Genomic DNA, 13273 nt, shown 5'->3' with positions numbered 1-13273 from the left:
GCAAGAGGCAGGGCCGCCTCCCAGCTACTCTGGGACTGGCCGGCTATAGGGCTGGCTCACCCTCCAGCCTGGATGCCTCATGTCTCCCCGTTCCTGAGTTCACTGCCCCCCTGCCCATCAAACACTGCTCCAAGAGCATTGGGTAAATTTAAATCAAGGTGTTCCTCTCTCAGATTTATTTGCACGTGCAACCTTAACTCTAATTGTGAAAATGAACTCTTATTTCTTTCTGGATAAACATTTCTTAACATCAGTGAATAGGTGGCAGAGGACAGGGGATTTGTCATGATTTTTTAAAAATGTGGAGTTCTTTCCCTTAGCCTTGGAAACAGCCTGTCTGCAAGTGAAGATGAGCTGGGATAGACCATACTCCTGGTGATAGCAGCACTTTCATTCGTAACACAGTAAGAGTAATTCATGCTCGGATATTTTTCTTTTGGGTGGAATATGATATTGAAAACTGGGGCTCCCCTCCTGTCAAAGATGCAAAGTTCTCAACTAAGTTGTGTGTATAAGTCACCCATCAAGACAATTTATTCTGAAGCTTGTAACATCATTGTGTCTCCTTAAATTGACAGCTTCCCCTTAGACCTTCCTTAGGGAATATCGCTGTCCCTGGTGTTCCCTTGAAAAGCTTGGGGCTTTTCTAGTTAAGAGGAAGACGAACAGACAATTCCAGCAGCAGGGAGGGGTGGGGCACTGAGCATTACCCTGGGAAGCAGGGTCGGAAAACGGAATGTAGGAAAGACTATTATACACTAATGAGGGGGTCTGAAAGGCATCTCTGGCATATGAGGAATTATTACACCCCAGAGAAAGATCTATTGTCCTCAGATCTTCCTGAGGATGGAAAAGAAATGGGTTTCAGTTATATTAGGCAGTGTTCACATGCCTGAGTGGGTAGTATGTGTGTGTGGATGTGTGTTTTAAGAGAATTGGGACAGGGGCAGATACCATTAGAGGCAACACGTCCTGTCTCTCAAAGTTGTTTTACAAGACCATGTATGAAGTCAACAAATACTTGAGGAGGGACAGTCTTTCTTAAGTCACACAGGTGACTGGATTGTTGTTTGATTTCTCTGGCATTTACTTAGGTGCACAGAGTAATTCTAGAAGAATTTACAGAAGGGATGGGCCTTTGAGACGCATTATGAGGAAGCCGAGCTTGGGTTAGGTCCTGACACATACAGAAAAGTCTCCTCTTTCTCATCCAAGGGGAGGAACACCACCGACCTTGATGGGTTCGAAGAGTAGAGAGTGTACGTGCAGCTCTCAACACAAAGCCTGCCATTTAGTATGTGTTCAGTTCCCAGCAGATAGATGCATAACAACATTACAAGTCAAAAAAAAAAAAAAAATGAAACAAGATTGGCTTAAATAGAGGTGAGGAGGAAGATGTAATGTAAGAAACTTGGGGAGAATCTGCAATGACTGACCAGAGGTTTTGAACTTCATCTTGTCACTCATTCACGTTTCTAAGCTGGGAATACGATGATTCCAGGGTCCTAAGAGGCTTGCTTGGGTGCCAGTCTGCAGGACATGTTTGAGACATGGTACACCACTGTTCTCAGAAGCTCATAAGAAACTGAATGTCAGGTGAACAGTAAACATCACTCCATTAAGACTGGACTGAATCCCACTCTACCCTAAAAGCAAGCTGGGCCATAGAACAATGACAGAAAGCTTCCAGGAAGCAAAAACAAAAATTACTCTATTTACCTTGAGGTGTCTCCCTCAGTGTTAAATTCTTATTCTCTCCCATCATTTCCAAACCATAAGCATCCCTTATCATCTCAAGTAGATGAATATTTACATAACTTGATCTCTAGTATTTGTTTATTGTTTTCTCTAACAAAAATAGTAAATCCCTTTTGTGTATATTTTTTAAAACTTGCACTAGCACAACCACAAGCTACAATTACACTTTTAAGTGAGTATAGTGGCCTCTGGAGTTCAGGTTGAAGAGTGTGTATTCAGGAAGACAGATATTGACTGATAAACCCACAAAAATCTCTCCTGTTTCTGTTATAGGATGCAGCAAGGGTAAGACATCCTTGAATACATCAGAGGAATAACTATTTCACCAAGACTCCTGGATCAATAAATGTTTGCAAGTAGCAGTGGACAGGCGCCTGGTTAGGAGACAAAAGATAACGAGGGTCAAAATGCATCAGCAGATGCCATTCTGCACTAGAGATGTGCTCCACTGGCAAGCTTTCTCCAGGCCGTGCCAACCCCATACCAGGCAGATACATGGAAACTTGCTCCAGGAGAGAAAGGATGGCACAAACTAATGTGGGCCAGCCCATTGCTTGGTAGTGGGCACAAGACGGAATCTATGTCACTCCTTCCGAAGCCCGCCATGTTCCTCAGGGTGGATGCAGCCATGATCTGCATCAGCTCCAGGGAGGAGCTAGGCCTCTCTGGGAGCAGGAAGAGATGAAGAGCGCTGGGGAAGTGTCCGAACTGGGAAGACACACGTTCTGGCCCTAGCTTGGAGAACAGGCCAACCTGTTCCAAGTGTTTGTGAACCTAGGGCGGGCAGACCCTGAGCTGTGCACTGGCAATTACAGCCGGAGACACAGTGCTGCTTCAGAGAGGCCTGCCACCGGGAGAAGGAGTCAATGAATGTCAACACACCACTATCCGTGCGCACCACTTGATGGAGCGGAGGATGAGCACCGGCTCCGCTACCTGCTGGGTGACCTTGAGCAATGGACTTATTTCTGAATCCCAGTTTTCTCATTTCTAGCATGAATGCCTGGATGTATTAGTATGGGTTCAATACCCAGCAGATGCATAATAACATTAAATACAAAAAAAAAAAAAAAAGAAAAACAAGATTGGCTTAGACAGGGGTGGGGAGGATATAATGTAAGAAACTTGGGGAGAATCTTCAATGATTAGCAGGAAGTCTTCAACTTCATCTTGTCATTCATTCAAGTTATTTGTTGTGTGACCTTGAGCAATGGACTTACCCTTTCTGAATCCCAGTTTTATCATCTCTAGCATGAATGCCTGGATGCCATGTTCCCCTGTGCCCTTTTTGCTTAATTTTTAATTTTTCTGCATGCAAACGTTTACAGTAGTTTTTTTAAATTAAGGTATTATTGATATACACTCTTATGAAGACTCCACATGAAAAAACAATGTGGTTACTACATTCACCCATACCATCGCGTTCCCCCCACACCCCACTGCAGTCACTGCCCATCAGTATAGCAAGATGCCACAGTCACTATTTGCCTTCTCTGTGCCACACTGTCTTCCCCATGCCCTTCTTACTTTAAAAGCTATGATGAAATTCCTTTCTTTCCAATGGAAGCTTTTGTGTACCTGCCAAAAAAAACCTGCTTTCCTCTGCTGTTGGCTGAAGTCAGCGCAGTCAGAGAGCTGGGAGGCACCGACACAGACCGACACAGACCTCAAAATAAAAAGGAACAGCCTTTAATCAGTGGCTAAGGGCTAAGATAATACTAGTATGTGACCCCTCAGTGACCTGTCCAAAGTGTTCCAGTTAGAAAGTGGCTACTGACTTGTAAAGCAAACATGAGCTCTGGCAAATCTGAGTTTTGGGAAGCCTGCAATGACTTAGAAAGAGTTGCTGATTGGTACCTACTGATAATATATATACCACACACAGCAAGTCTGAGGCTCCGATGGGCCACATGGCAATGGAATGAAGAAGTGGCTTTTGTAATCCCCTTTACCATCACTCATAAATTACTCATATTGGGAAAACAAACTAATCCATTAGCAAGAGAGATGAGGGTCAGGATGTTCTAGTTGGGTGGAAGGTACCGATGGAGAGACGTGACCCTTAATAAAAATCAACATCTATATTTGTTGCTCTTAGGGTTTCTAGAAGCACCCCCAAAAGATAGGAACCACTATTAGAGGCACCTTTATCTGCACCAAATCATTTCACTCAATTACCACTTACTCAGTGAAAGACCAAAACTAAAGCAAGCAATTATTAAAGATACGCAGGAGGAGAATGAATAGAGCAGAACCACATTTCTCTCTGTCCTAAGGTGCGGCCTTAACACTGCCAGCTGTCATGATCCGAGTTCTCTAGCCATCCCTTAGTATGATAAAGCCGAACTGGGTTCCCAGCAACAAGAATCGATTTGAGTTCAGCATGTTCACCTCAAAACTATTCCCTGTAGGGGCCTTAAGAGAAAGTAGATACAGATAAATCACTAACACGGTTCGAGACAGCCCCCAAAGAGCAGACATCCATGTTTATAAAGTTAGGTCCCACAGCAAGAAAATGTGGCAGAATGAATCCAAGCTTAGCAAAGGGCAAAATTAAAGGGTGTTTACTCAAGGTATAAAATCGTGAGGTGAAGGCCCCTAAGACATATTATTAAGAGGAAAAAATCAAGTCACAGAAAAATGATCATAGAATGATACCATTTTTATACTCCACCCAGCTATCTTATTCCTGTCTAGAAAGATAACACACTATTAGCAATTTTACCTCTAGAGGGGAAGGGGAACTGATGTTGATAGGGTAGAGGCGAGGGCCTTTCACTTTTCACTCGCTAGTCTCCTGTAACATTTCACTTTTTTAACATCAGATGTATTTATATATTACTTGGAAAATTAAAATCAAGCATTGCTGCGCTCTTTTACATTTCCCAGATAAACTAATAATTTAAACTGCAATTCAATTCTGAAAGGTTCAACTCACGTTTCAGGGCCACGCCCAGCTCATAAATAATGTACACCTGTTCGCAGCACGCCTGCCTCTCCCCTTTTACCTTCTCCGTGCCCCCGTGATCTGCACCGCTGACACAGGTGCGTCCTTCAAGGTGTTTGGAGGAGTGACAGGAATACCAGAATGACAGGTTGTTAAAGCAGCACGCCTGAAACCTTTCAAACAGCCCGCCTCTCCTTTCAGCCAGCCCCAGCGAGGCTTGGGCATGTCCCAACACAGCACACAGCTGGTGAGAAGAACCCTTTCATGACACACCTTAATTAACTTATTGACTCAGGTGGGTGTGAGGAAGGGCGTGAAGGGCTAGGATGGGGACAGAAAAGCAAGTCCCAAGCACACCCAAAAATTCAAAATGCAATAACAATCACAGGGGACACACATCCGGGAGCTCAGAAATAGGACGAGCTTCAAATGTCGTGGCTGAACGCAAGGTGCTTAATGAAGTCTCCCTTCCATGGAAACCGAGGCTCCACAATACAGAGATTCTCGCACCAAGAACATGTCTGCCCGGCTCCCCATGGATCACCCCCCGGGAGGTTGCCGAGCCCTGCAGCACCATTCCAACTTCAGCAACCTTGCTCGGGGATCGACATTTATAATTACCTTTCTCCTTCACCATGGCAACCGGGTCCTCTGGCGAGCAGCACTGGAGGAAGCAGGACTGAGCCCAGGGGCGGGCGCGCGCCCGGGCACGGAGATCCGCAGCTGCGGAGGCTCGAGGAAAAGCCCCGGCACCCGCCCGCCAAGTCCCCGGCTTCTTTCTAGAATCCCGCCCCCATCTCGGAACGCCTCGCCCGGGTGTCTGCCCCAGGGACTGCCGCCCGGCGGCCGCGCCCTGCTGGGGACTCTGCCCTGGGGCCGAAACCGCTCGCCACAGCTGCTGCTGTAGCAAATGCAAAATTCCACCGTCCTAATCTCTGGTCACTGACACCTCCTTGCATTCCTCGGCCAGGCCCGGGAAAACGCGCGACAGAACGCTCCCTCCCGCAGTCTGATAAATGATTGCCAGAAGAGGGGGCCGAGGCACAGCAGGCGCTGCTTCAGTAAGTAAAACTAGTCAATCGTTAGCTAGTAGTTTCCTGTTACTGCCAGTCTCAGTTCTTGGAACAGCTTCTTGCAGACAAACGCAATAAATACAATTAGACTTTGTAGAAAAATGCTGGTAACTGCTTCGAGTTCATTTTCTTCAACTTGTAAGGTCTTGGGGGCTCCGTTATAATGAATAATGACACTCGATTGGCCTTGCTGCTCCCCCCTCCACCCCAGTCCCCCAGTCTGTAGTTCACCTGAAAGGCAGGATGGGGAGTCGGGTGGGGACTGAGACAATGAAGAGGATCTTTCAGGATTCAGTTCCTTATCCAGGATCAGATTCAAGATCAAAGTAAAAATCTGATGTATCCATTAGGTAGGATTCTGACTTCCACCTTCTCCCAGCTTCACTGAATTGTTCTAAACAAGCCCCTTGGATGTATACGTATGAGGGAGAAACCCTAGTCACAAGGTGAGAGGCAAAGAGTCACACCCCACTGCTCACCGGCCTGCGCCTGGCCCAGCAGCAGGGCTCCCGACAAGGCTTTTGATCTCTGACCTGCCAGGGGCACAGGTCTGTCTCTAGGGAGCAGAGGACCCTGGGTCACAGAGCCGACGCCCGCCCCATTCCAGCCCCTGTCTCCCAAGCCCAGATCTTCTGTGCCCCACCTCATGTGGTACACATCCACCACGTGGGAGAAATGTGATGAGCAAGAGACAAAAAAGACAGATGAAGCACCACTCTGGGGAGAGCAGCAGATGGCCTACACATCTTTCAGAACCAGAATGCACAGCCAGTATTAGACTGTATTTACTGCAAATATTGTAACGTGTTGGGTCTAAGAGAGTCAGGCTAGCAGAAAGGAATGAAGTCAGTCCACCTGCGTCATCTTTGACTTGGAGGTTGTCGATAGCTCAGAGTGCGGAGTGGTGGGGCTGGGCAGGCCCCTCCTGCCGGGTGTCTGACTGTGAGCAGTAGCAGATTTCAGGCAACTGTGACATTCCGACATCTGTGACTCAGGGCTTTCCTATTAATAGCTTGGGGCTCAGCCTCTAAGGGCAAAGTCCCCTCCAACCCCTGGGTCATCTCTTCTGACACCCTTTCCCCGCAGTGTGCCCTGCCCCCACTGTAGCCCCATAGGGTCCTGTTTTTCCTGAGTCAGCATCCAGCTGGAGCATAAGCACTGAAGAGCCTTTAAGCAGCTCTCTCACATCCATTCATAAATATCAGCCTGGCATGACAGCAACACAACCTCAAGTCCGGAGGAGTGGGCAGTGCTCATGAGTATGGGGGAGACAAGCCCTTCCCAAATTTTCGTGGCTAAAACTGCATTTATCTACCTTCCCACCGCTAATTACCCTCAGAGTCCTTCAGGAGACGGTGACACGCAAAATAACATCACACGGCTGGACTTGATTTGGTGCTGTGAGCCCAGCAGGTGAATTTATTTTATTATATTTTTGCTGCATAAATAGATTAGCACCTCAGGCGCTTCTCTCCAAAGCTTTCATGTTATGCAGCTCAAAGATAAGGGAACAGTACTCTCTCTCCCCATCTCGTTATCCCCCTCTCTCCCTAATGGAATATGACAGTAAAACACCATTTTTTAGTTCAAACCTAATCATACATAAGTGTTCCAGATACTATCAATGCAATTAGCTCAATTTCTCTTCTATTCAGGATGACGATTTTTAATCTTGAGATTTAAGTTTATTAGCCAAACTGGTCCTTTATGACAGTTCTGAACCTACCTGTATACCTTTGTGGATGAACTGCACACAAACTCTGGTTTACAAAGGCTCTCTAGCAGCTTCAGAGACTAAGCAAGCAGAGTACCAGCTGGCGCCTATTCATTTTCAGAGGAGCCTTTTCTAAAGGAAAATACTACATAGTGGTTCAGAGAGATCCCCCCCCTTCTGTGTTTTCCATGAAAAGAATTTTCCTGTACCACAAAGCGAATGAGTCACCAGCATTGAGCTGCTAAATAACAGTCATATGGCTCAAGTCCCCCCAGCAATCAGACACTGCTGCTACTCCAGGGTAAAAGCATCCACTGCACTTTTAAGATAACCAAAGAGGGTATTACCAGAGCTATTTTGGGAATGTAGGAGAGTAAAACTAAACTGTTTTTGTCTCCTTGCCTCAGGGCCGAATAGTTAAGAGCTTTGAGCACAGAGGCAAAGCGTAGATCTTTTCTACTTTACAGTTGAAGCTATAAGAAGTGCAGCAAAATGAATCAAGAAAAAAATGAAAAATGTATGGTTCATAAGATGGCAGGACTTTTTATTATTATTTCCAGAAATGATTTCCGAAGAACTTATCTCAATCTCATTCCACTCACATGAGATAAAACTCAATAATACAGACACCAACCCATGGTTTTATTTGTTGTTTTATTCCCCACAGACTGACTCACTGCTGCCTTTTCATTCACTCATAGTATGAAGCAAGGGTGGTCCACAAGTTGCCAAAGGATAAAACCACGTTTTGTTGGAGAGACAAGCTTTGTTAGCCTACAGCCACTCTTGGCAAAAATTCAAGAGCCCTCATTCAAGAAGCCCTGCCAGTTAAGAGGAAAATGCAACAACCAGCAAACAAGCCCCGTGGAGCCCACTTCCTCATTGCTCTGTCACTTCACCAGCACCCGGGGATTGCCTACTGCTCGTGCACCTGTAAGGCAGGGATGTCATGGCCCCTCTAGACCCCAGGACCCCAGGTTCCCAGGTGTCACACATCCCTGAGCACCTTTGGACTCACTGGCAAAACTGCACTCAAAATCCTTTCTGAAATCAGCTGAAAGAAAATTCAAGAATGAGTTCCTTATTTGTCTATTATTGAATGTTTACATTTATCAACTTCACTGCAGACATTTATGGAGCATCTACCATGTGCCAGGGTCTGGGCTGGCAGTTCGAAAACAAGGAGAAAGAAGCCACTGCTCTGGCATTAACATCTAGTGGAGAAGATGCACACAAACAAATATTTTCAGTGAAATTAGGAAGGTGCTAAGACCGAAGAAGGGTGCTCAGGCTACTGAGCCCAGTGGGGAGCCAGGAGAGGCTTCCAGGAGGGGTAAGGGGGCAAGTCAGGGCTGCCAGTGAAGAAAGGGACAAATCCAAGTGAACACAATAGGGCACAAGAAGCCACCAAGTAGTTCTCTGTTCCCAGGCAACAGAAAGAGGCTCAAGCTAAGGCCGGGTGGTCGATCAGGGACAGCTCTGAATGCCACATGAAGGAAGCTGGATGCTAGAAATGATGGGGTTAGCATCTCAAACCTGAGCTACCTATTTCTTCCCAAATTAAGTTCAAAAGACTTTGGCTACATTTCAAAGTCTGTCACAACTTGTTTCCATCCACACTGCCTCCTTCCACCATATTAGAAGGAATTGGCACATCCAGTAAGTGTCTTTGTTTACTATTTAAATATTTCCCTGATAATCAGAATAAAATGATAGCCATGCACATCTCACAGACAGCATTTTAAGTTGCATAAACCATCTGGGTTTATCCTTCTGCAGTAATAGCTTCATGTCCTCACCGAGGCTGTGAGCACCATGAAGGCAGGAGGGTTTCATTTTTTTTTTTTACTCCCAAGAATGCAGTGTTGCAGACCTCCTCCAGGGCTAGAAATACTAGGGGTGCTTTAAATACAGACACCTGGGCCACACACCCAGACCACACCCAAGATCTGATGATTCCGATCCTCTGGGGATGAAGTATGAGCTCCAGTCAACATCTTACATGACTAAGGACCACTGGCCTAGCACACTGGCCTGCAGAGCATGAGATGAATGAACGTAGATTTATAAACGCGCTGTCTATATACCATACCGCCACATCTAAAAACAGCTCCTATCCCCTCAGTTGGCTAAAACAACAATCATCCTGATATTCACTGCAATCTTAATGAAAAGGTATTGGAAGTGGTGATTCCAAAGTCTCCTGCAATCAGAAGCAAATTCCTAAATCTCTGAGCCCTCTGGATCCTACCTTCATATCCTAAACCAAGAATTCATAGGATTTTTTCCACTGGAATCTCATGGAATCAATGCCCAGCAAAGTTCTTTTTCATGAGTTCTTCAAGTAGAATTATTTTTCATTTGCATCCAAAACTTCTCTATGATCCTTCCCAGAAGCCAATTCTGAGTTTGGACTTAAGCAATAGGTTGCAGTACTGGAATTCAAAGGCTCTTTTGATAATAAAGAGTTTATGGATTTTAGCCTAACTTCAGGCACATGAGATGTTCACAAGAAGTACAGAAATAACTCTGAATTACTTGGGAAAAGGCATTTTTTTTAACAGTTTATCATTAGATTTATCTTTTTCCCTAATATATTCTAGGTAGAAATAGAGTAACTGGGAAAGAAAAATGGTCATTTCCTATCATCTCAACTGGAACTGCAATGCCTTCTCTAACAATGTTTCCTTCTTTCTGGTATTTGATGCCACCCAATGCTCTGGACTTGACTATATAGCAGTGAGGGATTGTCTTGTCTATTTTTGCAAAGGATTTTGGGCTCTCTGAAGAAGGGATCACATGTGACTCTGTATATACATAGTGATAGACACAAAGTGGGAATGCAATATTTGCCAAACACTAAGGAATAAATGTTTACTAGCTTACCACAGTAAGTCAAAATGGCAGATAAGTATTCATTTTTATAGTCAGAGAGACTAATTTTAAAATTCTAACTCAAGTAAACTAATAGTAAATTCAGTCTCATATGTAAATCAATTTAATGGTGGCTTGAAACTATTTGCCAAGATGCAAACCAGTAATTCACCTTGGAAAGAAAGAAAGCTGAAAAAGAACTTAATCGGGTAGTCATTTTATGAAGTCTCCTTAATCACTAACCCTCAGTACCACTTCTCTCACCGTTTACAGAATGCTTACTGTGTGTCAGCCAGCATTCTAGTCTCTTTACATTTATCATCTCATTTAATCCTCATATCAACTGGATGAGATAATATATTACACTTTATATATGAGGAAAGAGGTTTGTCAGAATCCAGAGCCAAGGGTCCTCCCTTCCACAGAGGTTGTAAAAGAGCCTCCCCTTCTTTGGCCCCAACTACACACACACACACACACACACACACACACACACATACATGCATACTTTTTTTGGAGTCAAGGGGGTACCCAATGTACATTGACCTCTTTGGCATTTCCAAAAGACCTGGCCCAATGGAAAGGTTGCATTTTGCCTTGTCTTTATAAAATGATCTTCTCTTCTGATACCTAATCCTTTGTTAGTCTGGGACTTCTTCTGACCTGCTGGGTGAATAGCATTATAACCTTGGCCTGTTGAGCAAATCCTTTGCTGGACATAGGAAGATATTATACCAGATCCACATATCAAGTCTTTTTATGCTGCAATTCAGTCATCCTTCTCTAGCATTCCATAGTTTACATAGAGAGACAATTTTTTTAAATTTGGAGGGGGATCAAGGAATTTTTGCGAGGTTTACAAAGCCTACACTTGCCTTCCTCTTTTAGCCTTACAACTCTAAATACACCCTGGAACACTCCCAGAAAATAACTTCCCTCTCATTCTCCTAGAACATTTCAGCCATTATCTGAGGGACTGGCCAAATAAAGCATGCAATGTGCAGAGCCATTGTGCATTCTCTCTCACAGGAAGGGCAGCATGTCACCCAACACACTCTCAGTGAGTTTCTCCGGTTCTTAGTTACAAAGGGAGAAGGGACCATGCAACCAACACCTTCGCTCATGGAAAACTATAAGCCATATGAAATAATAGGTGCTAATTTCATGCACCTGTAAGATGAAAACTAAAGTCGTAAGGCGACTTGCCCAAGGTTACACAGTTCCTTAGCAATGGGTCAAAACTCCTACCCAGTGGGTATTCCATTATGCCATACAGGCCACATAGGTGGCCTGCTCAAACACAGCCTGGGCTTCAATACCAGCTCTGCCACAGGCTGAGTGACCTTGGGCACGTTATTTTCTCTCTCTCTGGGTTTCCACAATCTTATCTGTGAACTGAAATAACACATTCACTTGGGAGGTTGTGGTGAAGCCAGGACCAGCTTCATGGGCATGCAACGTGCAGCTGAACAGGGGTCTTGGGCTCAGAAGGGCCCTCTGTTTGATTTAATGCTTTTCTCTTGTATATGGAGATCTGCAATAATTTTGTCTTTGAACTTGTGTTTTGTAAATGAACTCTGATGGGACAATGGAGTGTGCATGTAAGCAGATGAGATATGTACATGTGGTATGTGTATCTGCCATTCCTGCTGCCCCTTTGCATAGTATTTGCAATACCCCATGAGCACAGAATTCCAGTGGTGATGGAATTCCATGATGCATGAGAATTCAGGGAGCCTCAAAGTGAGTACAAGATATGCATGTTACATCTACGACTGAATAAATGGGTGCTGAGAGGTCACTTTCCATTCAAACCAGAACATTTGCTTTGAATGCAGAAATAAGCAATGGTGTTCTAGCAACACAACCAACCAACCCAGGAGCCCTATGGTGTCCTTTCTGACTCACGTTACTTCCCAATATTGGCCAACTACGTATACTGAAAATGAAGACATAGAAAGAGAAGGAGAGATAGGACAACACACTGCCCCTTTCCCTTTCGTCAATAAGCCAGCAGTAGAGAGTGATGGCAGAATGTGCACACATCAAGAAGTGAAACAAAAACAGTTGAGCTTGTTGTGTGTAGAATTCCCATCCTTCTGGAAAGAATGAAATGCATTAAGTATCTGCAATCTACATATAATATAAATTGTATAATTTCAGTGATTCCACATATAAGTTAGATGCTCTTATATTTGCATTTCAAATGAGCACTGCACAATATAAACATAAAAGGTAAAATTCAGGTTAATAATTTAAAATTGTACTTTATTTAGGACACTAAGTAGCAAATAAAAAATACCATGATAAGATAAAAAAGAAAAAAGCTTTATGTTTTAGTGCCTTTAATGTGACTTTATTCCTGCACTTTGAACAAGGGGCCCCACATTTTCCTTTTGCACCGGGTCCTCCCTGCAGACTCGGCGCCCAGCCCTGGCTGAGGACGAGAGATGCCTTACATGGAAGTGCCTGGCACTGAGACGGAGGTGTAATGAGCAGTCGCAGTTGCTACTACTGTTTAGTTTCTTACTGCTTCATTGATTCATAACAAACTAGGATAAGGTTGAAGACTGTGAAATGCAAATTTTTAAAACCATTTTAGGCTATCAGCAACCTTTTGATAATATTGAATCTGGGGAATTTAACTTATAATGCCTTAAAGAATTTTAATACCTCCTGATACTTTTGTTGCCAAATGAGAAAATGCAGTGCAATGTCAGCCATCAAAGGACGAGTGGACTTCAATGCTACAGGAAGTCTTCCCAGGAAGGCAAAGCTGTTATCCTTAGCCATTCACTCATTCAGCACATATTTACAGAGTGCTTGCTAAGTGTCAGGACCTGTTCTAGGTGCTGGGATATCTCAGTAAACAAAAAAAGACAGAAATCCTTGCTGAGACGGAGCTTA

At 44.3% G+C, this 13273-nt stretch overlaps 1 protein-coding gene across 22 annotated transcripts in view; it reads right to left on the bottom strand.

The window, feature by feature from the left end:
• ABLIM1 (actin binding LIM protein 1) overlaps window positions 1–13273 on the bottom strand; it is a 288553-nt gene that overhangs the window by 159313 nt on the left and 115967 nt on the right. The window contains exon 1 of one of the 22 annotated variants that reach the window (XM_073240362.1): window positions 5327–6174. The exons of 19 other annotated variants lie outside the window; for them this stretch is intronic. In XM_073240362.1, the coding sequence (XP_073096463.1) occupies window positions 5327–5342 (16 nt within the window). In that variant the 5' untranslated portion in view covers window positions 5343–6174. Of the gene's footprint in view, window positions 1–4696; window positions 4719–4766; window positions 4787–5326; window positions 6175–13273 lie in introns of those variants that run through there. 2 more of the 22 variants (XM_073240371.1, XM_073240377.1) reach the window with 2 other exon arrangements.

The sequence above is a fragment of the Manis javanica genome, chromosome 7, assembly GCF_040802235.1.
Source record: "Manis javanica isolate MJ-LG chromosome 7, MJ_LKY, whole genome shotgun sequence".
NCBI lineage: Eukaryota > Metazoa > Chordata > Mammalia > Pholidota > Manidae > Manis > Manis javanica.
This window is presented reverse-complemented; position numbering and strand designations above follow the sequence as displayed.